Source organism: Anomaloglossus baeobatrachus, chromosome 1 (assembly GCF_048569485.1).
Source record: "Anomaloglossus baeobatrachus isolate aAnoBae1 chromosome 1, aAnoBae1.hap1, whole genome shotgun sequence".
Lineage (NCBI taxonomy): Eukaryota > Metazoa > Chordata > Amphibia > Anura > Aromobatidae > Anomaloglossus > Anomaloglossus baeobatrachus.
Window position 1 is genome coordinate 487,008,225 of NC_134353.1, and position 27,339 is coordinate 487,035,563.

At 51.3% G+C, this 27,339-nt stretch overlaps 1 protein-coding gene across 1 annotated transcript in view; it reads left to right on the forward strand.

Annotated features, from left to right (window-relative positions):
• MAU2 (MAU2 sister chromatid cohesion factor) overlaps nt 1–27,339 on the forward strand; it is a 136,322-nt gene that overhangs the window by 22,723 nt on the left and 86,260 nt on the right. Inside the window, exons 6-8 of the mRNA XM_075315403.1 lie at nt 5,006–5,033; nt 20,269–20,424; nt 22,279–22,425. Coding sequence (XP_075171518.1) covers nt 5,006–5,033; nt 20,269–20,424; nt 22,279–22,425 — 331 coding nt within the window. The remainder of the gene's footprint in view (nt 1–5,005; nt 5,034–20,268; nt 20,425–22,278; nt 22,426–27,339) is intronic.

Sequence of the window (27,339 nt, forward strand, 5' to 3'; positions counted from 1 at the left end):
TCCTGGAGACCTTGCAGTCCAGGCCAGTTGCTCAGACCATGGACACTGCTATGTCTATGTTCCCCGGTCCCCCTCAGTTGGAACTAATCCGTACTTCAAGGGGGTCCCAGGCATCACAGGCTGAGGGCTCTGACTCCGATGACAGTCCCAGTCCGCCTAAGCGAGCTCGCTGGGAGAGACCCTCCACGTCATCACGCGGGTCAGGGTCTCAGCGAGAAGGGTCTCTATATGATGAGACAGAGGTGGGTGATCAGGAGTCTTGTCCTGACACCGCACTCAATTTGGATACGCCAGATGGTGACGCCATGGTAAATGACCTTATAGCGGCCATCAATAGGCTGTTGGATATTTTTCCCCCAGCTCCTTCAGCAGAGGAGGCAGCTGCCCAGCAGGAGAAATTCCATTTCCTGTATCCCAAGCGTAAACTGAGTACTTTTCTGGACCACTCTGACTTCAGAGAATCAATCCAGAAACACAATGCTTATCCGGACAAGCGTTTTTCCAAACGCCTTAAGGATACACGTTATCCCTTTCCCCCTGACGTGGTCAAACGCTGGACCCAGTGTCCAAAAGTGGACCCTCCAATATCCAGGCTTGCAGCTAGATCCATAGTTGCAGTGGAGGATGGGGCTTCACTTAGAGATGCCAATGACAGACAGATGGACCTTTGGTTGAAGTCTGTCTATGAAGCTATCGGCGCGTCGTTTGCACCAGCATTCGCGGCCGTGTGGGCGCTCCAAGCTATTTCAGCTGGGCTAGCCCAGGTGGACTCTTTCATACGTCCAGCAGTGCCGCAAGTGGCGTCCTTAACTACGCAAATGGCTGCGTTTGCGACCTACGCTATCAATGCGGTACTGGACTCTACGAGCCGTACCTCAATGGCATCCGCCAACTCTGTAGTTTTGCGCAGAGCCTTGTGGTTAAAAGAATGGAAAGCAGATTCTGCTTCTAAAAAATGTTTAACCAGCTTGCCATTATCTGGAGACAGACTGTTTGGTGAGCAATTGGCGGAAATCATTAAACAGTCCAAAGGTAAGGACTCTTCCTTACCCCAGCCCAGATCAAGCAAACCTCAACAGAGGAAGTGGCAGTCTAAGTTTCGAGGCTCGGGCAAGCCGCAATTCTCCTCGTCCAAAGGGACTCAGAAAGAGCAAAGGAGCTCTGATTCCTGGCGGGCTCACTCACGCCCCAAGAAAGCAACCGGAGGTACCGCTTCCAAGGCGGCTGCCTCATGACTTTCGGCCGCCTCCCTCCGCATCCTCGGTCGGTGGCAGGCTCGCCCGCTTTTGCGACATTTGGCTGCCACAGGTCAAAGACCGGTGGGTAACAGACATTTTGTCTCACGGGTACAGGATAGAGTTCAGGTCTCGTCCTCCGCCTCGGTTCTTCAGAACTTCCCCTCATCCCGACCGAGCAGATGCCCTTCTGCAGGCGGTGAATTCTCTAAGAGCAGAAGGAGTGGTGGTCCCTGTTCCTCTTCGGGAACAAGGACAAGGTTTTTACTCCAATCTCTTTGTGGTGCCAAAAAAGGACGGCTCATTCCGTCCTGTTCTGGACCTAAAGCTGCTCAACAAGCATGTGAACGCCAGGCGGTTCCGGATGGAATCCCTCCGCTCAGTCATTGCCTCAATGTCTCAAGGAGATTTCCTAGCATCAATAGACATCAAAGATGCTTATCTCCACGTGCCGATTGCTACGGAGCACCAACGTTTTCTACGCTTCGTGATAGGAGACGACCATCTTCAGTTCGTAGCTCTGCCATTTGGTCTGGCGACAGCCCCACGGGTGTTCACCAAGGTCATGGCGGCAGTGGTAGCAGTCTTGCACTCTCAGGGACACTCTGTGATCCCTTACCTGGACGATCTACTTGTCAAGGCACCCTCTCAAGAGGCATGCCAACTCAGCCTGAATGTTGCACTGGAGACTCTCCAGACGTTCGGGTGGATCATCAACTTCTCAAAGTCAAATCTGTCACCGACCCAATCACTAACGTATCTTGGCATGGAGTTTCATACTCTCTCAGCGATAGTGAAGCTTCCGCTGGTCAAGCAGCGGTCACTACAGACTGGGGTGCAGGCTCTCCTTCAAAGTCAGTCGCACTCCTTAAGACGCCTCATGCACTTCCTCGGGAAGATGGTGGCGGCAATGGAGGCGGTTCCGTTTGCGCAGTTTCATCTGCGCCCACTTCAATGGGACATTCTCCGCCAATGGGACGGGAAGTCAACATCCCTGGACAGGAAAGTCTCCCTTTCCCAGACGGCCAAGGACTCTCTGCAATGGTGGCTTCTTCCCACCTCATTATCACAGGGAAGATCCTTCCTACCACCGTCCTGGGCAGTGGTCACGACAGACGCGAGTCTGTCAGGGTGGGGAGCAGTTTTTCTCCACCACAGGGCTCAGGGTACGTGGACTCAGCAGGAGTCCACCCTTCAGATCAATGTTCTGGAAATCAGAGCAGTGTATCTTGCCCTACTAGCCTTCCAGCAGTGGCTGGAAGGAAGGCAGATCCGAATTCAGTCGGACAACTCCACAGCGGTGGCATACATCAATCACCAAGGGGGGACACGCAGTCGGCAAGCCTTCCAGGAAGTCCGGCGGATTCTGATGTGGGTGGAAGCCACGGCCTCCACCATATCCGCAGTTCACATCCCCGGCGTAGAAAACTGGGAAGCAGACTTCCTCAGTCGCCAGGGCATGGACGCAGGGGAATGGTCCCTTCACCCGGACGTGTTTCAGGAAATCTGTCGCCGCTGGGGAAGGCCGGACGTCGACCTAATGGCGTCCCGGCACAACAACAAGGTCCCAACCTTCATAGCACGGTCTCGCGATCACAGAGCTCTGGCGGCAGACGCCTTAGTGCAAGATTGGTCGCAGTTCCGGCTCCCTTATGTGTTTCCACCTCTGGCACTCTTGCCCAGGGTGCTACGCAAGATCAGATCCGACTGCAGCCGCGTCATACTCGTCGCCCCAGACTGGCCAAGGAGGGCGTGGTATCCGGATCTGTGGCATCTCACGGTCGGCCAACCGTGGGCACTACCAGACCGACCAGACTTACTGTCACAAGGGCCGTTTTTCCATCGGAATTCTGCGGCCCTGAACCTGACTGTGTGGCCATTGAGTCCTGGATCCTAGGGTCTTCAGGATTATCCCAAGGGGTCGTTGCCACCATGAGACAGGCTAGGAAGCCCACGTCCGCTAAGATCTACCACAGAACGTGGAGGATATTCTTATCCTGGTGCTCTGCTCAGGGAGTGTCTCCCTGGCCATTTGCATTGCCTACCTTTCTTTCTTTCCTGCAATCTGGGTTAGAAAAAGGTTTGTCGCTCGGCTCCCTTAAAGGGCAAGTCTCGGCGCTATCCGTCTTTTTTCAGAAGCGTCTAGCACGATTTCCTAAGGTGCGCACGTTCCTGCAGGGGGTTTGTCATATCGTACCCCCGTACAAGCGGCCGTTAGATCCATGGGATCTGAACAGGGTACTAGTTGCCCTCCAGAAGCCGCCCTTCGAGCCTCTGAGGGAGATTTCACTTTCTAGACTATCACAGAAAGTGGCTTTTCTGGTAGCGATCACATCTCTTCGGAGAGTGTCTGAGCTAGCAGCGCTGTCATCCAAGGCTCCCTTCCTGGTCTTCCACCAGGACAAGGTAGTGCTGCGCCCCATTCAGGAGTTTCTCCCGAAGGTGGTATCCTCTTTTCATCTTAATCAGGATATCTCTTTGCCTTCTTTTTGTCCTCATGCAGTTCATCGGTATGAGAAGGATTTACATTTGTTAGATCTGGTGAGAGCACTCAGAATCTACCTCTCCCGCACGGCGCCCCTGCGCCGTTCGGATGCACTCTTTGTCCTTGTCGCTGGTAAGCGCAAAGGGTCGCAGGCTTCTAAGGCCACCCTGGCTCGATGGATCAAAGAACCAATTCTTGAAGCCTACCGTTCTGCTGGGCTTCCGGTTCCATCAGGGCTGAAGGCCCATTCTACCAGAGCCGTGGGTGCGTCCTGGGCATTACGACACCAGGCTACGGCTCAACAGGTGTGCCAGGCAGCTACCTGGTCGAGTCTGCACACTTTCACCAAACATTATCAGGTGCATACCTATGCTTCGGCGGACGCCAGCCTAGGTAGAAGAGTCCTGCAGGCGGCAGTTGCCTCCCCGTAGGGGAGGGCTGTCTTCGCAGCTCTAACATGAGGTATTCTTTACCCACCCAGGGACAGCTTTTGGACGTCCCAATCGTCTGGGTCTCCCAATGGAGCGCCGAAGAAGAAGGGAATTTTGTTACTTACCGTAAATTCCTTTTCTTCTAGCTCCTATTGGGAGACCCAGCACCCGCCCTGTTGTCCTTCGGGATTTTTGGTTGTTTTTCGGGTACACATGTTGTTCATGTTGAAAGGTTTTCAGTTCTCCGACGTTACTTCGGAGTGAATTTGTTTAAACCAGTTCTTGGCTTTCCTCCTTCTTGCTTTTGCACTAAAACTGGTGAGCCAGTGATCCCACTGGGGGTGTATAGCCAGAAGGGGAGGGGCCTTACACTTTTTAGTGTAATGCTTTGTGTGGCCTCCGGAGGCAGTGCTATACACCCAATCGTCTGGGTCTCCCAATAGGAGCTAGAAGAAAAGGAATTTACGGTAAGTAACAAAATTCCCTTCTTCTCACTGCTTCTGCCAGTGTCATAACTAATTATGTAATTGGGATCTTTACAGCATGAGATGAAGAAACCTATCCTCATTAATGCTTTGTTTTCAAATTTTTTTTATTTTTCATTTTATTACTGGATTCCATTCAGTTTTACCACTTTTTGCTGCTGCAACCCAAGCCTTTTTAGTTAAATATACACTACACTCTTGTGTATGGAAGCTCAGTTTCATAGTATTAATCAACTTCTGCACAGTCGTATATTTTATTGGCTTTTTAGTTTTATTAGTCACCATCCATATAACCATGGTTAATGTTGTAATACTTGCTATGTTACAGTCGGTCCCTAATAATGCTAACTATATTTTTTTTCTTTGCAGAGCCTTATTTTTGCTTAGTAAAGGAATGGTAAGTGTGCATGTCCTTGTCAGATATTTATATTTAAATATTTATATAAATATATATTTATATTTACATATTCCTAGCTGGAGCTTAATGCATATCCTCTGAATACATACTACTTATTTGTCGCATTAAAATGAAAACTTTGAAAACTATCAATAAGGGTTTAAAGTATCATAGAATTTATTTGGATACACAACTGATTAAAGATTTTGGCCAAAGCTGCTGACTATCCTGTGCACATGGGCCTCCTGACTCTTACTAGCCAGCAGATGTTATAGGAGATAGTGATTGCGCATGCTGTATTTGTAGATCTTCCAGGGGTGTATGGCAGTGGCTTATATACAATTCTGTGAGTTTGAGGAGGTGTGACAGAGAAAGCAGGGTTTTCACGGGTACGGTTAGTAAGGAGGGTATGGGCAGCCTTTGCCTGGTAGATGTACTATAAGCTACTGTAGTTGAATGTATATTAACCCCTTCAGCACATGGGCATTTTGTGTTTTTCCGTTTTTTTTTCTCTTTCTTCCGAGAGCCGTAACTTTTTTTATTTTTCTGTCAATCTTGCCATATGAGGTCTTGTATTTTGCGGGACGAGTTGTACTTTTAAATGAAACCATAAGTTTTACCATATAGTATACTGGAAAACGGCAAAAAAAATCCAAGTGCGGAAAAATTGCAAAAAAAAGTATGATCGCACAATAGTTTTTGGGATATTTTATTCACAGTGTTCACTATATGGTAAAACTGATGTGTCATTGTGATGCCTGAGGTCAGTGCGAGTTTGTAGACACCAAACATGAATAGGTTTACTTGTATTTAAGGGGTTAAAAAAAATTCATAAGCTTGTCCAAAAAAAGTGGCGCACGTTTTGCGCCATTTTCCAAAACCCATAGCGTTCTCATTTTTGGGATCTATGGCTCAGTGACTGCTTATTTTTTGCGTCTCGAGCTGACTTTTTTAACAGTACCATTATTGCGCAGATGCTACATTTTGATCGCCTGTTATTGCATTTTGCGCAAAATTTGTGGCAACCAAATAACGTCATTTTGGCGTTTGGAATTTTTTTGCCGCTACGCCATTTACTGATCAGATTAATTGATTTTATATTTTGATCGGGCGTTTCTGAACGTGGCGATACCAAATGTTTTTTTTTTTTTTTTTAACCCTTTAATTTTCAATGGGGTGAAAGGGGGGTGATTTGAACTTTTCAGTGTTTCTTTTAATTTTTTTTTTTAATTTTTTAAAACTTTTTTTTATTTTATTTTACTAGTCCCCCTAGGGGGCTATAGCGATCAGCAATCCAATCGCTCTGCACTATCTGCAGATCACAGCTACAGAGCTGAGAACTGCAGATTTGGTGTTTTACTTTCAATGCCGGCTGTATTCCGGCATTGAGAGGAAGTGACTCATGTTAGCTACAGGCGTCATCACATGACCCTGTGCTATCATGGCAACCACCAAAAGTCACATGATCATGTCACGTGACTTCCGATGGGGGCGGGGTAAGTCACAGTCATGGCGGCGCGCATATACATCTCGCTGCCAGATTTTGGCAGCAAGATGTAATGGGTTAATGGCCGCGGGTGGAAGTGACTCCACCCGTGACTAGCAGGCACACATGTCAACTGTTGAAAACAGCTGATATGTGCACGGATCGCCGCGACCTGCCCACGGCAGGGGGCGGGGATTAACCTCACACGATCCATGACGTACCCAGTACGTCATGGGTCGTTAAGGGGTTAAGCTTTACTAACTGATGGCTGCGATCAAGGTTAATGAGTTGAATTGAATTATCAGTTGGGGCTGCTTCAGACATCAAAGCACAGCCACAACCCACAGAGTGCTCAAAAGACGTGAGCATGATGGCTTCCTATATGGGTAAGGCCGTGATGTTTGCCAGAAGAGACAGTGAGTTTGTGCATTGTGGTCCGTGCTTGGAACAATTTGCATGGATGTCTGAAGCAGCCCTAATTGTGCTGAAATCAGTTGACTGAGGAGTAAGGCTATGTGCACACGTGTGCGCGCTGCACTGCACCTAAAAGGTGCGCTTCAGAGCGCAGCTGAAAAGCTCCGTTCTGAAGCGCATGGTGCCGGCAGAGAACGTGCGCTCTGCCTGCAGCCCCTGCCATAGACAGAGCAGGGGCTGCCGGCAAAGCGCACGGAAGAAGTGACATGTCACTTCTTAGAACGCAGCGCTTCGGGCAGCAGCCGAAGCGCTGTGCTCTAAGACGCCACGTGCGCACGGCCCCTGCACAATCTCCATAGACTGTGCAGGGGACGCAGGACGCATGCAGTTACGCTGTGCTACAAAGCGCAGCGTAACTGCATGAATTACGCACACGTGCACCCATAGCCTTAGACAGCTTTGTTTTTAAATTGACTGTGGCTATAGTTTGCCTAGATTACGAATAGATCTTCATCTTTAATGAGGACCTGTCACCAATTTGTGCTCTTATTTTATCCCCTCTTCTCCCCTTAGTATTCTACTACCATGTTTTTCCAAAAATAAGCCCTAGCAGGGATTTTCAGCATTTTCGGAGCAAGGTTTAAATATAAACCCTAGCCCGAAAATTAACCGTAGTCGCGGTTCAATAATGAAGTGTCGATGCAGCTAAAAAATGTAAAGACCACTGCAGGACACTTCAGTATAGAAACCAGACACCCTGTAATCAGTCACCAGACGCTGAGCAGGAGGCTCTGCAGTGGATCGCATTACCGCACCCATCAGATCACACCCCCGCGCACACCCACACACGTCAGATCGCGCATACACCACATCAAGCGATACCAATATCTTCTGGCCATCAGAATCCTGACAGGCAGAGCGGTGGAACCCAAGGACCTGCGGCTGTGGATGGAATGCTTTAGGACCTGCGATGCGTAACTTCCTCCCATCTTTCCCTGCGGCCTGAGGCATTCTGTACCGCCGGATGTGGGGAGTGACTAGTGAGTGTGTGTGTGCAATCTGATGTTAAATGAGTGTCAGCCAGAAACGGGAGGACGGCGTACAGCATACCTGCTGGGAGCGCCAGCCAGAGATCTCAGGGAGGACCTGGAAGCCATACAGACATCCAGGCCCAGGAAAGTATGTGTCTCTTGGGAAGGGGGGTCAGCTTTTTTGGGGGGTAAACTTACCCCCAACCATGTTTTCTTTGTCGCTCCATTGGGAGACCCAGACAATTGGGGTGTATAGCTTCTGCCTCCGGAGGCCACACAAAGTATTACACTTGAAAAAAGTGTAACCCCTCCCCTCTGCCTATACACCCTCCCGTGCATCACGGGCTCCTCAGTTTTAAGCTTTGTGTGGAAGGAGGCACACATCCACTCATGCTCCCATTTTAGTCAGCAGCAGCTGCTGATTTTATCGGTTGGAAGAAAAGAGGGCCACCACGGGGCCCCCGGCATGCTCCCTTCTCACCCCACTAAGTCGGCGGTGCTGTTAAGGTTGAGGTACCCATTGCGGGTACAGAGGCTGGAGCCACATGCCGTTTTCCTTCACCATCCCTTAGAGGCTCTGGGAGAAGTGGGATCCTAACCGGTCATCCATTCACTGGGACCGGGCTCCCTCCGCAGCCCCTGTGGAAATCTGCCGGACAGGAGTCTTTGTATCCTCAGGGACAGGGCCCTGCATCTAAAGGTACTCTGTGTCCCCCTGGGGACGGTGCATGGAGCGCTTGTTTCACAGACGCTGCAGCAGCTGCTGGTTTTGTGACGACCGGGACTTCCGCGCCGACCTCGCCTGTTTGTCGGCCGCGGTATTAAATTTAGTCTTCGGCTTCATTGCGGCCTAGTACCATAACTCCCGCCCCCGGGCCTGCCAGTCAGGGGTAAGGGCGGGATGGTCGACCTGACGTCGGCAGTGAGGGCTGGAGCATACTTTAGGTTTCCTCCCCCCCTCACTGATCACTGTGGGGCACCAGATTCCCGCACTTTACTAGTCGCCGCCCACGGCTCCCTCCTCCCCTAAGAGCTCCGGCAGCCATTTTTACACATTCTGCCGGTGGAGGATTTCAGGAACGAGTTCTGCAGCTCTGGGAGACCTAAGGCAGGGAATCTGGTGGACACACACCGCTTTGGGCGGTCGGTAAGCCACACCGGTCACCCGGTGCTGGTCCCCCTAGGGTGCCGGAGTATGTATGTATGTATGTATGTATGTATGTATGTATGTATGTATATATATATATATATATATATATATATATATATATATAATATTTTCTCTGTTCGGCCGGGTTGTTTTGCTTTTGGCTATATACCCTCAGTGATCACTCTCCTAGGAGACAACAGTATGTCGTCCACAAGGAGCAAGGGCGCTAAGGCAAAGGTTTTTTTTGCAACCTGTACCTCTTGTGCGGCTATGTTACCTGCAGGTTCCACCTACCCTCACTGTGAGCAATGCTCGACCCCTGTTGCACTTGCTCAGCCGGAGCCTCGGTCACTAGTGGGCCCCTCGGCTCAGGCAGACCCTCCTGCTTCCCCTGTCCAGGCGGCAGGGACAGAGTTTGCAGTTTTTGCTGAGAAACTCTGAGTCGCTTTCACAATCCATGGCTCAGTCTATGGACAAATGGTCTGCCAAGCTACAAGAAGCCTTGCAGTCCAGAACACAGGCCCCGGACACTGTTGGATCATCGCCTCCAGGCCCCTCTCGGTCTGCGCCGCAGCGTGCTCCCGGGGTGGCCCCTAGGTCTCAGTGGAGGACTCCGGCACGGACCACAGTCCCAGACCGGCTAAGCGGGCTCGCTGGGAATCTTCCCCGACTTCCTCACGCTGCTCGGGGTCTCAGCTTGAGGACTCTCTGGAGGATGAGGCGGACGTTGCAGCTCAGGGCTCTGACCCTGACGTTGCTCTCAATCTTGATACACCTGAAGGGGACGCCATAGTAAATGACCTTATAGCGTCCATCAACCAGGTGCTAGATCTTTCTCCCCCAACTCCACCTATAGAGGAGGCGGCTTCGCAGCAGGAGAAACACCAGTTTAGGTTTCCCAAACGTACACGGAGTGCGTTTTTCGATCACTCTAACTTCAGAGATGCTGTCCAGAAGCACAGAGCATTTCCGGACAAGCGCTTTACTAAGCGCCTTACTGACACACGTTACCCCTTCCCCTCTGATGTAGTTAAGGGTTGGGCTCAATGTCCCAAGGTGGATCCTCCAGTCTCTAGACTGGTGGCTAGTTCTGTAGTATCAGTTGCAGATGGCTCATCGCTCAAGGATGCCACTGACAGGCAGATAGAGCTCCTGGTGAAATCCATCTATGAAGCCACAGGCGCGTCTTTTGCCCCGGCCTTTGCAGCCGTGTGGGCACTCCAAGCTATCTCAGCTTGTCTGTCTGAGATTAATGCGGTCACACGTACCTCTGCTCCGCAAGTTGTCTTTGACTTCTCAGGCGTCGTTTTTTTCGTCCTACGCCATGAACGCCGTCCTGGACTCTGCTAGCCGTACAGCGGTAGTATCCGCTAATTCGGTGGCAGTCCGCAGGGCCATGTGGCTACGCGAATGGAAGGCAGACTCTGCTTCCAAGAAGTTCTTAACCGGTTTGCCGTTTTCTGGCGACCGATTGTTTGGCGAACGATTGGATGAAATTATTAAGGAATCCAAGGGAAAGGACTCGTCCTTACCCCAGTCCAAACCGAAGAGACCTCAGCAACGGAAAATACAACCGAGGTTTCGGTCCTTTCGGCCCTCAGCCAAGTCCCAATCCTCCTCGTCCAACAGGCCAGAGAAGGGCCAGAGGAACTCTTATGCGTGGCGGTCTAAGTCACGCCCCCAAAAAACCGCAGGAGGCACTGCCTCCAAGGCGGCCTCCTCATGACTTTCGGCCTCCCCGAACCGCATCCTCGGTCGGTGGCAGGCTCTCCCGCTTTTGCGACGCCTGGTGGCCACATGTCCAAGACCGATGGGTGAGAGACATTCTGTCTCATGGTTACAGGATAGAGTTCAGCTCTCGTCCTCCGACTCGTTTCTTCAGAACATCTCCGCCTCCATCTCGGGCCGGCGCACTTTTTCAGGCTGGGGGCGTTCTGAAGTCAGAAGGAGTGGTGATTCCCGTTCCCCCTCAGGAACATGGTCACGGCTTCTACTCCAACTTGTTCGTGGTGCAAAAGAAGGACGGATCATTCCGTCCCGTTCTGGACCTCAAACTGCTCAACAGGCATGTGAGCACCAGAAGGTTTCGGATGGAATCTCTCCGCTCGGTCATCGCTTCGATGTCACAAGGAGACTTCCTAGCATCAATCGACATCAAGGATGCTTATCTCCATGTGCCGATCGCACCCGAGCATCAACGCTTCCTGCGTTTCGCCATCGGGGACGAACACCTTCAGTTCGTGGCACTGCCTTTCGGCCTGGCGACAGCCCCACGGATCTTCACCAAGGTCATGGCATCCGTTGTGGCAGTCCTACACTCTCAGGGCCACTCGGTGATCCCTTAATTAGACGATCTCCTAGTCAGGGCACCCTCCCGGGTGGCGTGTCAACACAGCCTGACCGTCGCTCTGGAGACTCTCCAGCGGTTCGGGTGGATCATCAACTTCCCAAAGTCCAAGTTGACACCGACCCAATCACTGACTTACCTCGGGATGGAGTTTCATACTCACTCAGCGGTAGTCAAGCTACCGCTGGACAAACAGCTTTCGCTGCAGACAGGGGTGCAATCTCTTCTTCGGGGTCAGTCACACCCCTTGAGGCGCCTCATGCACTTCCTGGGGAAGATGGTGGCGGCAATGGATGCAGTGCCCTTCGCGCAGTTCCATCTGCACTCACTCCAATGGGACATTCTCCGCAAATGGGACAGGAGGTCGACGTCCCTCGACAGGAACGTCTCTTTCCCTTGCAGCCAAAACCTCTCTTCAGTGGTGGCTTCTTCCCACTTCTCTATCGCACTCCACCACAGGGCTCAGGGAACCTGGACTCCGATAGAGTCTTCCCTTCAGATCAATGTTCTGGAGAGGTCTCTTCACCCAGACGTGTTTCGAGAGATCTGTCGCCGCTGGGGAACGCCGGACGTCGATCTCATGGCGTCACGGCACAACAACAAGGTCCCGGCCTTCATGGCACGTTCTCAAGATCACAGAGCTCTGGCGACGGACGCGTTAGTTCAGGATTGGTCGCAGTTTCGACTCCCTTATGTGTTTCCTCCTCTGGCGATGTTGCCCAGAGTGTTACGCAAGATTAGATCCGACTGTCGTCGCGCCATTCTCGTCGCTCCAGATTGGCCGAGGCGGTCGTGGTATCCGGATCTGTGGCATCTCACGGTGGGTCAGCCGTGGGCGCTTCCAGACCGCACAGATCTGCTGTCACAAGGGCCGTTTTTCCATCTGAATTCTGCGGCCCTCAACCTGACTGTGTGGCCATTGAGTCCTGGCTCCTAGCGTCGTCGGGTTTATCGCAGGATGTCATTGCCACTATGAGACAAGCCAGGAAACAAACGTCCGCCAAGATCTATTACAGGTCGTGGCGGATCTTCTTGTCCTGGTGCTCTGATTGGGTTTTACTCCCTGGCCTTTTGCCTTACCCATTTTTCTTTCATTCCTTCAATCCGGAATGGACAAGGGTTTGTCACTCGGCTCTCTCAAGGGACAAGTATCGGCGCTCTCAGTATTTTTTTCAAAAGCGCCTGGCAAGGCTTCCGCAGGTCCGCACGTTCCTGCAGGGAGTTTGCCACATAGTTCCACCCTACAAGCGTCCGCTGGAACCCTGGGACCTTAACAGGGTGTTAATGGCTCTTCAAAAACCACCTTTCGAGCCGCTGAGGGATGTCTCTTTATCACGTCTTTCGCAGAAGGTGGCTTTTCTTTTGGCAATTACCTCACTCCGAAGAGTGTCGGAGCTTGCAGCGCTGTCATGCAAATCCCCTTTCCTGGTTTTTCACCAGGATAAGGTGGTTCTGCGTCCTATCCCGGAGTTTCTCCCTAAGGTGGTATCTCCTTTTCATCTCAATCAGGATATCTCCTTACCGTCTTTTTGCCCTCATCCAGTTCACCAGTGTGAAAAGGATTTGCATTCATTAGATCTAGTGAGAGCACTCCGGCTCTACGTGTCTCGCACGGCGCCCCTGCGCCGTTCAGATGCGCTCTTTGTCCTGGTCGCTGGCCAGCGTAAGGGTTCGCAGGCTTCCAAGTCAACTTTGGCTCGGTGGATCAAGGAACCGATTCTTGAAGCCTACCGTTCTTCGGGGCTTCCTCTTCCTTCGGGGCTGAAAGCCCATTCTACCTGAGCCGTGGGTGCGTCCTGGGCATTGCGACACCGGGCTACGGCTCAGCAGGTGTGTCAGGCAGCTACCTGGTCTAGTCTGCACACCTTCACAAAACACTATCAAGTGCATACCTATGCTTCGGCAGATGCCAGTCTAGGTAGGCGAGTCCTTCAGGCGGCGGTTGCCCACCTGTAGGAAGGGGTCGTTTTTCGGCTCTGTTATTGAGGTATTCTTTTACCCACCCAGGGACTGCTTTTGGACGTCCCAATTGTCTGGGTCTCCCAATGGAGCGACAAAGAAGGGAATTTTGTTTACTTACCGTAAATTCCTTTTCTTCTAGCTCCTATTAGGAGACCCAGCACCCGCCCCTGTTTCCTTCGGGCTGTTTGTTCCTTTGTGTACACATGTTGTTCATGTGGAATTGTTCCTTTGGTTCATGGTTTTCAGTTCTCCGAACATCCTTCGGATTGAATTTACCTTAGACCAATTTATAAGTTTCCTCCTTCCTGCTTTTGCACCAAACTGAGGAGCCCGTGATGCACGGGAGGGTGTATAGGCAGAGGGGAGGGGTTACACTTTTTTCAAGTGTAATACTTTGTGTAGCCTCCGGAGGCAGAAGCTGTACACCCCAATTGTCTGGGTCTCCCAATAGGAGCTAGAAGAAAAGGAATTTACGGTAAGTAAACAAAATTCCCTTCTTTCCAAGAATAAGACCTACTCCAAAAATAAGCCCTAGCGATTTTTTTTTTGTTTTTTTTTGTTTCTTCATCGTTCCTTATGGGAGACCCAGACCATGGGTGTATAGCTTCTGCCTCCGGAGGACACACAAAGTACTACACTCAAATGTGTAGCTCCTCCCTCCTAGCATATACACCCCCTGGTAGCCAGTCCTAGCCAGTTTCAATGCTTTGTGTTCAGGATGTCACACACATGCATTCTCTGATTTTTGATTTCAAAGATTTGGAAGAAAAGCGGGTCCAGTCTGGACTCCCGGCATGTCCCTTCTCACCCCACTGTGTCGGCGGTGTTGTTAAGGTTGAGTTTACAAGGCTGGAGCCTTCACATGCCACGCTCCTTCACCATCCCCTGGGGCTCTGGCTTGAAGTGGGAGCCATCACGGTTCTCACTGCTTTGCAGGAGACCGGTCTCCATCCGCAGCCCTTTAAGGATCCTGCCGGACGGAGCGCTCACCTCCCAGGGACCTGGCACCTGCGTCTCACAAGCTAAGTACTGAGACGTTTTTACCACAGAAAGTGGTCTTTCCAGGGGTCCCTTGTACTTTATATATTGGGGAGAGTGTGTTATATGACTGTGTTAACATTTCTGGCCGGTTCTCCAGTTTTCACTGGAGAACCGCGCCGATGGTGCCTGCACGCTGGCCGCATGTTTAAATCTAGGCCCCGGCTTCGCCTGAGGCCTAGTTTCGGTTTCACTGCCCCTGCATGTCAGCATGCAGAGGGACAGTGCGGCTCCGCCCAGCGGCTGTTCAGCACAGGGAACGGACACTCCTCACTGAGGAAAGATTCCCTCCCCTGTATACCTCATTTGCCCGCTCTCAGAGTAGGCCCCGCCCCCTCTCCTCGCTCCGGTCGCCATTTTCTCAGCGTTCTCAATGTCTGCATAGGCACAGAGATACCACATTGTGACAAATGGGGGCCTGGGCTGGGGGACTGGAGGGCACAGAAATGTATGTTAAACGGTCTAGCAAGCCACAACCTCCGGTTGTGCAGCTGCTTATATTCTCTGTTTATATACTCTGCTGGGGGTCATTCTGGACAGAGCCCCCACTTCTCCAGCATGTCTCACATCAGAGCAAGGCTGTTCTTAATATGCACTGCATGTAGACTCGTACTGCCTGTACCGAGCACATAAACACAGTGGTCCCTCAGCCTGGAGGCTCATCAGTGGTCCCTCCAGCTGCTCCGGTGGTGCTGAGCATGCATTAGCCCCCTTCTCAGGGCGCTTCTGCTGCTACGGCTCGCTCAGCAAAGCTCACAGAGGACTCTTCATCTGGTCTCAGACCCCGTCCTCCTAAAATGGAGACGCAGGGTCCCCAGTCCTTCCCCCGTCCCGCAGCTCTGATTCACGAGCTGACTCACAGGACGAGGAGGATGTCTTTACTAGGGGCTCGGACGCTACTTCATGTACCATTGATCTGTCCGAAGGTGATGCAGATGCTAATGATTTGATTGCGTCCATTATATTTGTACTGGACCTCAATCCGCCTGTATCAGGGGAGCATCCCCCTCTGGCAGAAAGGCATCAGTATACCTTAAAGAGAACAAGGAGTGTGTTCCTTAACCACTCCAGTTTTCAGCCCACTGTGACCAAACCCAGAGCCTGTCCTGACAGACGCTCCCAAAGCGTGGTTCTGATGACTGTTCCCCCTTCCACCAGAGGTGGTCAAGGAGTGGGCTCATTCACCAAGGGTGGTCCCTCCGGTGTCTAGACTTTCAGCCCGGTTAGTTGTATCAGTGGCTGACTGCACCTCTCTAAGGATCCCACTGTACATTAATTCTGTACTGGACCTCAATCCGCCAGTATCAGAGGAGCAACCCTCTCTGGCAAAAAGGCACCAGTTTACCTTGCCTAAGAGAACAAGGAGTGTGTTCCTTAACCACTCCAGTTTTCAGGCCACTGTGACCAAGCCCAGGGTCTGCTCTGACAAACGCTTCCCAAAGCGTGGTTCTGATGACAGTTTTCCCCTTCCACCAGAGGTGGTCAAGGAGTGGGCTCATTCACCAAAGGTGGTCCCTCCGGTGTTTAGACTCTCAGCCCGGACCGTTGTATCAGTGGCTGATGGCTCCTCACTTAAGGTTTTGCTGTCCGCCAGGTTGTCCTTCTGGCCAAATCTGTATGGAGGCGGCAGGGGCCTGGTTCTCCCCACCTTTTGCAGCAGTGCGGGCTTTCAAAGCCATCTCTGCTTCTCTAGAGGAGATGCATTCCCTCACAGGGACTCTATGCCCGAAATGGTTGCCTTAACTTCCAGACTTCAGTCTTTTCATCATATGCCATGTCTGCCATGCTGGAGACTCTCACCGCACTGCGGTGGCCTCGGCTAATTTCCTCGCTATCCGCAGGCTCCTGTGGCTTCGGAAGTGGAAGGCAGATGCTTCTAAAGAAGTTCCTTGCTGGGCTCCCTTTTGCTGGGACCAGACTATTCGGGAACAACTAGATGAAATTATTAAGGAAGCTCTTGGCGGGAAGAGTTCTTCCAGGCCACAAACCTAAACTGTCCAGGGCAGGAATCAGTCGAGGTTTCGTTCTTTTCGTTCCTCCATCTGATCGTTCTCTAAGCCCTCGGCCTCGTCCACTAGCTCAGCCAAGGATCGTAAACCCAAATGGCGCACGAAGTCGCGTCCTCAGAAGACCGCAGGAGATGCTGCCACTAAGTCAGCCTCCTCCTGGCTATCTGGCCACGCCAGCAACGTCCTTGGTCGGTGGCAGGCTCTCCCACTTTGGCGACGTATGGTTTTAACACGTCTCCGATCAGTGGGTGCGGGATACACGGCTACAGGATAGAATTCCATCCAGCCCGCCAAACAGTTTTTTCTGTCAACTCCCCCCTGCTCCAAGGCCGCCGCCTTCTCACAGGCCGTGGCATTCTTGCAGGCCAATGGAGTAATTGTACCGGTTCCCGACTGGGAACGGTTCTGAGATTTCTGCTTAAATCTATTTTTAGTCCCCGAAGAGGGCGGTGCCTTCCGACCTGGATCTCAAGCTTCTCAAGCATGTTCAGGTGCGGCATTTTCGCATGGAGTCTCTGCGATCAATCAATGACCCAAGGAGATTCCCTAGCATCCATCGACATCAGAGATGCCTATCTGCATGTGCGAATCGCAGTTTTACACCAGCGTTGGCTACGTTTTGCAATCGGAGTGGTCCAATTCGTGGCTCTTCCCTTGGGGTTTGCCACGGCCCCTCGAGTATTCTCAAGGTCGGGGCAGCTATGATTGCGGTCCTGCACCTCTAGGGGTTGGCAGTGATCCTTTTGTCCTGGACGGCCTTCTAGTCTGGGCTTCATCCAGTGCAGACTGTTAGCGGAGTGCCTCGCTCACTCTCGCCACTCTAACCAATTCGGGTGGCTTGTCATTCTGTCCAAGTCCACTCTGACTTCGAACCAGAAGTTCACGTACCCAGGGACGCAATTCGAGACTCTGTCGGCACTTGTGAAGCTGCCCTTAGTCAAACAGCAGTCCCTCCGCTGGCGGTCGACGTCGTTCCATCAGGCACCTAATACAGGTGCTGGATCAGATGGTGGCGTCAATGGAAGCGATTCCCTTGCCCAGTTCCATCTGCGTCCTCTGCGGCTGGATATTTTCCGCTGTTGGAACAAGCGGACTTCCTCCTTCCACGGGGTGGTGGCTTCGCCACAGACCAGGGGCTCGTTTCAGTGGTGGCTTCGGCCCCTCTGTCTCAGGGACGCTCCTTCCTGGCCCCGTCCCGGGTGATCCTCACCAGGATGCTAGTCTATCCGGCTGGGGAGCAGTATATCTCCACCATGGAGCGCAGGGCACTTGGACTCTGTCCGAATCAGCCCTCTGGATCAATGTGCTGGAAATCAGAGCTGTGTTTCTAGCTCTCTAAGCCTTTCACCATCTGTTGGCGGCCAGGCACATTCGAGTCCAGTCAGACAACGACAGCGTTTGCCTACATCAACCTCCAGGGCGGGACACTCAGCCGCCTGGCAATGTTGGAGGTTTAACGCATTCTTCAGTGGACGGAGGACTCCTAGTCCACCATATCCGCAGCCCACATCCCAGACGTGGAAAACTGGGAGGCAGATTATCTCAGCCGTCAAACCGTGGCTCCACGATCCTCAGGCTTTTGCGGCAGACGCACTGGTTCAAGTTTGGTCCCAGCTTCGTCTGTCTTACGTGTTTCACCCTCTAGCTCTTGCCCAGAGTCCTGCGCAAGATCAGAAAGGAGGGCCGTCGGGGCATTCTCATTACTCCAGACTGACCCAGGCAAGCTTGGTACCCTGACCTGCTCCATCTGTCCGTAGAGGTGCCATGGCATCTCCCGGACTGTCCAGACCTTCTCTCACGAGGTCCGTCTTTCTGCCAGAATCCTGCGGCTCTCAGATTGACGGCGTGGCTTCTGAGTCCTGGATCTTGACGACTTCTGGTATCCCTCCTGAAGTCATCTCCACTATGACTCGAGCTCGGAAGTATCCTTTGGCCTTTTTGCCTTGCCGACCCTCCTGTCCCTTCTACAGTCCGGTCTGCAGCTAGGACTATACCTCAATTCCCTTAAGGGACAGGTCTCGGCTCTGTCAGTGTTGTGCCAGCGGCGTATCGCCCGGCTGGCTCAGGTGCGCTCCTTCATGCAGGGCGCATCTCACATCATTCCGCCTTACCGGCGGCCTCTGGAGCCCTGGGACCTTAATCCGGTCCTCACGGCTTCCGGAAACCCCCCTTTGAGCCTCTTAGGGAGGTTTCTTTGTTTCGTCTTTCACAGAAAGTGGTCTTTCTAGTGGCCATAACTTCCCTCAAGAGAGTCTCTGTTTTGGCTGCACTCTCTTCGGAGTCGCCCCTTTTTTTTGTTTTTTTCTTCAAGACAAGGTGGTTCTCCGTCCGACTCCGGACTTTCTCCCTAAGGTGGTTGCTGCTTCCACCTTAACCGGGGCATTTTCCCTGCCTTCCTTTTGTCCGGCTCCTGTTCATCGCTTTGAAAAAGCGTTGCATACTCTGGATCTGGTGCGGGCGCTCCGGATCTATGTGTCTCGCACCGCTGTTCTTAGGCGGTGCACCTCTCTTTTATGCTGACCACTGGTCAGCGTAAGGGCCTCTCGGCATCTAAGCCGACCCTGGCTCGTTGGATTAGGTCGGCCATTCCCGATACCTACCAGTGTACTCAAGTGCCTCTCCCGCCGGGGATCAAGGCACACTTGACCAGAGCTGTCGGTGCCTCTTAGGCTTTCAGGCCCAGGCAGGTCAGGCTCAGCAGGTCGTTCAGACTGCCACTTGGATTAGTCTGCATACCTTTTCGAAGCACTACCAAGTGCATGCTCATGCTTCGGCAGATGCGAGCTTGGGCAGACGCATCCTTCAGGCGGCTGTCGCCCATTTGTGAAGTTAGGTTTCGCCTACTTCTCAGTTTAGTTTATTTCCCACCCATGGACTGCTTTGGAACGTCCCATGGTCTGGGTCTCCCATAAGGAACGATGAAGAAAAAGAGAATTTTGTTACCGTAAATTCTTTTTCTTATAGTTCCGACATGGGAGACCCAGCACCCTCCCTGTTGCCTGTTGGCAGGTTTCTTGTTCCGTGTGTTTTCACCGGCTGTTGTTGTAGACAGAGGTTCCGGTTGTTCCGGGTTTTGCTCTGTCTCTACTTGTGGGTGGATGTCCTCCTTCAGCTTTTGCACTAAACTGGCTAGGACTGGCTACCAGGGGGTGTATATGCTAGGAGGGAGGAGCTACACGTTTGAGTGTAGTACTTTGTGTGTCCTCCGGAGGCAGAAGCTATACACCCATGGTCTGGGTCTCCCATGTCGGAACTATAAGAAAAAGAATTTACGGTAAGTAACAAAATTCTCTTTTTTTTGTGTCAAAAACAAAGTATAGCACAGTGTCTTATTTTTTGAAAAACACAGGGTTTTTTTTATTATATATTTTTTTTTTTCTCTCCTTAAGTGCGCCATATAAATCCAGAGATATGGGCACTTTTTATGCTAATTTTATGATCTTTACAAGGACTTTTCTCACAGAGTAATAATGCAGAGTAGCGAAAACAAGTCCCCTGAGAATCCTGTGAGCAGCCCCCCCTTGATAAAGACAATAAAAATTGGCGCTAAATAAAAAGGCCCATATTTCTGGAACGGTTTGCTGGATTTTCACAATAATAGTGCAATAACGGGAATAAAGTGAGCAAAAATTTCACGTGGTGACAGGGCCACTTTAAGATCTATAAAAGTGGGAAGTGTGCCATATGCTACAACTAAAATGGTCAAACGTTTTTTTTTGGGTTTTTTTTTTTTTATGTACACTATGCAACATGATAAACTTGTCTAATGACAACTCCTTTTTTCAATTTCCACCTTAGCTATTGCTGATGGAGCGGAAGCTACAAGAAGTACACCCCCTGCTGACTTTGTGTGGACAGATTGTGGAGAATTGGCAGGGCAATCCAATTCAGAAAGAGTCGCTACGGGTTTTCTTCTTGGTTCTACAAGTGACACATTATTTGGATGCCGGTCAGGTATGTCTGAAGGAATGAACGCCAGTAGGCTGTATGTGTGTAACTTTTGCTGGGTCGTATTATGTTGCAAAATAACACAGTATTAAAAACTCAGACTTGATTCTAAGATCGCAGAGAGCAAGGGGACCCTGGTTGCCTAAATATAACACCATCCATGAGTATGGATTATTTAAAGGAGTTATCCGACATAAACTCAAAAATTTTTGTTAAGCTAATCTGTGCTGTATTGTCATATAAAACACACATTGTTATTTTTTTGTTTTCTAACTTTTTTGTTCTTCTTGAATTATTCCTTTATTCGCCGCAGCTCTTTGTTTACATTCAGCTCCAGCAAACATAACTTCCTGTGCCACACCTCCCATTCACAGCTGGCACCGCCCGGCCTCAGTGTCCAGCCCCACCCCACTGCCCGCCCCCTGCACACACATTCCCTGTCAGTATTCTGCCCCATCACTGACCTGTTATCACTCTAGCAATGGAAATAACAGCCCCACATCGGGCTCTGCAACACACGCACACATCGGGCTCTGCCCCGCGCACACATCGGGCTCTGCCCCGCGCACACGCATATATTGCTCTGCCCCGTGCACACGCATATATTGCTCTGCCCCGCACACACAGCGTGCTCTGTACCGACCCCACCCCCATAGGGAACACATGTAGGGAATACATACTCACACGTCCTCTGTCCCCGCTGCTCCTGCACGTTCGTCCGCTGTCTGTGCTCTGGCCATATCAGCACAGTAGTGACGTCACCGCTGTCCTGAACTGTCAAACACAGACTGCACGGGCAGTGATGAGAAGCAGCGCAGCGCTCCATCTCATCAATGCTTTCAAATATATCGGCACCTCTGATATGTGATGCTGATACATTTGAATGTGCGATCCTGAGCAGGGGGCCCGGTGCTGGAGCTGACTCCACGGTAGCCGCCACCAGGCCCCTCCCCCAGGTCACGGACCCCACAGCAGTACAGGGGGAGGTTGTGGGCCGAGTACGGGGTGCGGGGGAATGTGTGGGAGGGTGCAAGGAAGGGGGCGGAGACTCCACGCACTGTACAGCCCAGCAGGGCGGCAACATGCTGTTTCCAGATTTGCATGTCAACATGATCCTGCCCATGTTGACATGAAATGACCAGAAGCAGCAAAATCGCGGCAGGAGTGGTCACATGACCACTCTGAGCTGGAGAGAGGGGCTGACAGCAGGGCAGGTAAGTGGTCTCTATCTACTTACCTGCCCCAATGTAGCCCAATAGGGTAATAATAAAAAAAGCAATTTAAGCCGGATAACCCCTTTAACATTGTTATTTTTAGAGACATGTTTCGGGGTCTTGCCCCTCCTCAGTGCAAAGCATGTGATCTGATTAGGCTTACGAGAGGCTTCTGTCTGGTGCCTAAGGGGTAATGTTTCTCCTTGTGAAGAGAGACTTGCCATTATTTTAAAGTGTTAGCTGCATTTGTGATGGCACACAGTCGCATTGTTCAAGTTTTCATCACTGATGGCTGACATGAAAGATCAGAAGCTTTCAGCCAAGTAGTGATAGCATAAGACAGGCTTATGGAAAGTGTGTTAGCCTTTCTACTCAAAAGGAACAAGCACTTCACGCAGCCCCCGCACTAATTAAAACTTCTGAAATGTTTATATAACATGTCCTGTGTTTCTTTTTCCAAGTTCGTAGTTTTTGTGTGCGTAGTGTATCCAAATAGTATATGCATATCAAAGAGATTCTGAATGCTTAGATTCCAATATAGCTGTGTAGTATTATATTATATCAAACTAAATGTCCAATGGCATTATAAATCCTGACACAACTGTAGAGCTTGATGGACATTCTGCTTGTGTCCACTGTATTGCAGGTGAAAAGTGTGAAGCCATGTCTCAAACAGCTGCAGCAATGCATCCAAACAATTTCAACTCTTCACGATGATGAAATCTTGCCCAGCAATCCAGCTGACCTCTTCCACTGGCTGCCTAAAGAGCACATGTGTGTTCTGGTTTACCTGGTAAGCGGAAATGGTAAAATGGGTATTATTTGTATTGCTCTCATTGGTGACATGCTGGATTTAGATGGGCATATTTATTTTGCTGTATATAGTTTGCAATGCCCAGACTGACTGCGGGTCTCCCAATCGGAACACACATGAGGCTGTAAGATTGGGTCTGGAAAATCCTCAGTCCGGGCATTGCGGTGTTTGTATGGACTGTGATAGTCGCTATTCTGAACCCACCATTACCGTCACCATTGCTTTCATTTGGAAGTTCTATATTGTGTGTGTGTGTGTGTGTGTGTGTGTGTGTGCTCTTGTGCACCAGTTACAGTGTACAATTACTTAGTTCTCATTCACATGACAGGATTTTGGTCATTGTATCCATTATTTGAAAGATAAACTAGAACTGGGTTTAAAGCATAGAAAACACAGAAATCTTTACAGAAATCCCACCAAACTTTGCCCTGTCACCTGCAGCTTCTCGATGTAGTGAACGAGGGCTAAAGATGGAGAGTGTGTCACATCTCTTCTGAGTGCCAGCCACTCCGTCGTTGGGTGCGCTGCTTTCCATAGCGGAGGTGATGACAGGAAGCCCATACATTCTAGCATCTACTGTTGTACTGCACATGGCAGCCTGAGTTTGACACCCCTGATCTAGTTAAGGAGTGACAAATATATATTCCCGAGCATTGGGTTGACATCTTCTCCATAAGGCTAACCATCCATTACTGTGTATATATTTAAGAAAGCATTAGGTGAGGAATTTGACGGGGAAGCATTACAATCTAAATGGAGTCTATGCAGGTTGTTATCCATAACTAAAATTTAAAGTCTCCCATACATAAGATAGGAGGATCTGGTTAGTTCAGTGCAAAGCTCACTGCCCGCGTGACAATTGTAAAGCTAGCATGAGGGGGCATGTATAGGCAAATCAAAATGTATTCTTTAGAATTTATTAAGGCATACGTAAAAACAATACGTCCCTCTGGATCTCTGTGGGCCACTTTAATCACCCATCTAGTGGCTTTATGTATCAGGAGAGATGCACCTATAAAATAGCTTGTATGAAGTGATTGTAAAACCCATTGTTCCCACGGTTTAAGCCATCTTGTCAGTGGTAGTTTAAAACCCTGGATAAGCAAATGTAAAGGCCCAATAAACATATGTTTTGATGATGTTTTCATTCAATGGTGCATCTGCTAATGGAGGGGTTGTCAAAGCTAAATTCTACTGGGAGAGATGTCCTAAATATTTAAGAATTTATGAATAAATGACCAGTCACCCTCAGTTGTTCCACCGGTCTGAGCCATAGCTTTTGGATCGTATTAAAGTGATAGCAATTATTTCTTTGTCGCTCCATTGGGAGACCCAGACAATTGGGTGTATAGCTTCTGCCTCCGGAGGCCACACAAAGTATTACACTTTAAAAAGTGTAACCCCTCCCGTGCATCACGGGCTCCTCAGTTTTATGCTTTGTGTGGAAGGAGGCACACATCCACTCATGCATTCTCATATTAGTTATATCGGTTGGAAGAAAAGGGGGCCCCCAGCATGTTCCCTTCTCACCCCACTACGTTGGCGGTGCTGTTAAGGTTGAGGTACCCATTGCGGGTACAAAGGCCGGAGCCTCATGCCGTTTCCTTCACCATCCCTTAGCGGCTCTGGGAGAAGTGGGATCCTGACCGGTCATCCATTTACTGGGACCGTGCTCCCTCCGCAGCCCCTGTGGGAATCTGCCGGACAGGAGTCTATTCATCCTCAGGGACCGGGCCCTGCATCTCTAAGGTACTCTATGTCCCCATGGGGGCTGTGCATGGAGCGCCTTCATCCCGGACGCTGCAGCAGCTGCTGATTTGTGAAGACCGGCGGACTTCCGCGCCGACCGCGCCTGCTTGTCGGCCGCGGTCTTAAATTTAGTCCCCGGCTTCATTGCGGCCTAGTAGCAAAACTCCCGCCCCCGGGCCTGTCTGTCAGGGGTAAGGGCGGGACTGCCGACCTGACGTCGGATGTGAGGGCCGGAGCATCCTGTATGTTTCCTCCCCCCTCACTGATCACTGTGGGGACCCCAGATTCCCGCACTTTTTTAGCGCCGCCCACGGCTCCACTCCTCCCCAGAGAGCTCCGGCAGCCATTTTTTTGGCATTTTGCCGGTGGAGGATTACCTGGAAAGAGCTCTGCAACTCTGGGAGACCTAAGGCAGGGAATCTGGAGGACACACGCTCCGCTTTTTAGCGGTCGGTAAGCCACACCCGTCACCCGGTGCTGGTCCCCTTAGGGTGCCGGAATAGATACAATATATATTATATTTATATATATATCTATATATCTATATATCTATATATATATATATATATATATATCTGTTCGGTCGGCCTATATACCTTTTCCCATATACCCTCAGTGATCACTCTCCTAGGAGACAACAGCATGTCGTCCACAAGGAGCAAGGGTGCCAAGGCACAGGGTTATTTTGCGACCTGTACCTCTTGTGCGGCTATGTTACTTGCGGGTTCCACCTACCCTCACTGTGAGCAATGCTCGACCCCTGTTTTGCTTGCTCAGCCGGAGCCTCGGTCACTAGTGGGACCCTCGGCTCAGGTAGATCCCCCCCCCCCCCTGCTCCCCCGGTCCAGGCGGCAGGGACAGAGTTTGCCGTTTTTGCTGAGAAACTCTGAGTCACTTTCACAATCCATGGCTCAGTCTATGGACAAATGGTCTGCCAAGCTGCTAGAAGCTTTTCAGTCCAGACCGGTCCTTACACAGGCCCCGGGCCCTGTTGGATCGTCGCCTCCAGGCCCCTCTCTGTCCGCGCCGCAGCGCGCCCCCAGGGGGGGCCCTAGGTCTCACGTGGAGGACTCCTGCCCGGACCACAGTCCCAGACCGGCTAAGCAGGCTCGCTGGGAATCTTCCCCGACTTCTTCACGCTGCTCGGGTTCCCAGCTTGAGGACTCTCTGGAGGACGAGGCGGACGTCGCAGCTCAGGGCTCTGACCCTGACGTTGCTCTCAATCTTGATACACCTGAAGGGGACCCCATAGTAAATGACCCTATCTCGTCCATCAACCAGGTGTTAGATCTATCTCCCCCGCCGCCACCTGTAGAGGAGTCGACTTCTCAGCAGGAGAAACACCAGTTTCGGTTCCCTAAACGTACACGGAGTGCATTTTTCGATCACTCTAACTTCAGAGATGCTGTCCAGAAGCCCAGAGCGGTTCCGGACAAGCGCTTTACTAAGCGCCTTACTCACACACGTTACCCCTTCCCCTCTGACGTAGTTAAGGGTTGGGCTCAATGTCCCAAGGTGGATCCTCCAGTCTCTAGATTGGCGGCTAGATCTGTGGTATCGGTTGCAGACGGCTCATCGCTAAAAGATGCCACTGACAGGCAGATAGAGCTCTTGGTGAAATCCATCTATGAAGCCACGGGCGCGTCTTTTGCCCCGTCTTTTGCCCCGGCTTTTGCAGCCGTGTGGGCACTCCAAGCTATCTCAGCTTGTCTGGCTGAGATTAATGCGGTCACACGTAATTCTGCTCCGCAGGTTGCGTCTTTGACTTCTCAAGCGTCAGCTTTTTCTTCCTACGCCATGAACGCAGTTCTAGACTCTGCTAGCCGTACAGCGGTGGCATCCGCTAATTCTGTGGCAGTCCGCAGGGCCATGTGGCTGCGCGAATGGAAGGCAGACTCGGCTTCCAAGAGGTTCTTAACCGGTTTGCCGTTTTCTGGCGACCGATTGTTGGGCGAACGATTGGATGAGATTATTAAGGAATCCAAGGGAAAGGACTCCTCCTTACCCCAGTCCAAACCGAAGAGACCTCAGCAACGGAAAATCCAATCGAGGTTTCGGTCCTTTCGTCCCTCCGCCAAGCCCCAATCCTCTTCGTCCAACAGGCCGGAGAAAGGCCAGAGGAACTCCTATGCGTGGCGGGCTAAGTCACGCCCCCAAAAACCCGCCGGAGGCAATGCCTCCAAGGCGGCCTCTTCATGACTCTCGGCATCCCCGAAACGCATCCTCGGTCGGTGGCAGGCTCTCCCGCTTTTGCAACGCCTGGTGGCCACATGTTCAAGACCGATGGGTGAGAGACATTCTGTCTCACGGTTACAGGATAGAGTTCAGCTCTCGTCCCCCGACTCGTTTCTTCAGAACCTCTCCGCCCCCCGCGCGGGCCGATGCACTTTTTCAGGCGGTGGACGCTCTGAAGACAGAAGGAGTTGTGATCCCTGTTCCCCCGCAGGAACACGGTCGCGGCTTTTACTCCAACTTGTTCGTGGTGCCAAAGAAGGACGGTTCATTCCGTCCCGTTCTGGACCTCAAACTACTCAACAGACATGTGAGCACCAGACGGTTTCGGATGGAATCTCTCCGCTCGGTCATCGCTTCGATGTCACAAGGAGACTTCCTAGCATCAATCGACATCAAGGATGCTTATCTCCATGTGCCGATCGCACCCGAGCATCAACGCTTTTTGCGTTTCGCCATCGGGGACGAACACCTTCAGTTCGTGGCACTGCCTTTCGGCCTGGCGACAGCCCCACGGGTGTTCACCAAGGTTATGGCATCCGTTGTGGCGGTCCTACACTCTCAGGGCCACTCGGTGATCCCTTAATTAGATCTCCTAGTCAGGGCACCTTCTCAGATGGTGTGTCAAAACAGCCTTACCGTCACTCTGGCGACGCTCCAGCAGTTCGGGTGGATCATCAACTTCCCAAAATCCAAGTTGACACCGACCCAATCACTGACTTACCTCGGGATGGAGTTTCATACTCACTCAGCGGTAGTCAAGCTACCGCTGGACAAACAGCTCTCTCTGCAGGCAGGGGTGCAATCTCTTCTTCGGGGTCAGTCACACCCCTTGAGGCGCCTCATGCACTTCCTGGGGAAGATGGTGGCAGCGATGGAGGCAGTGCCCTTCGCGCAATTCCATCTGCGGCC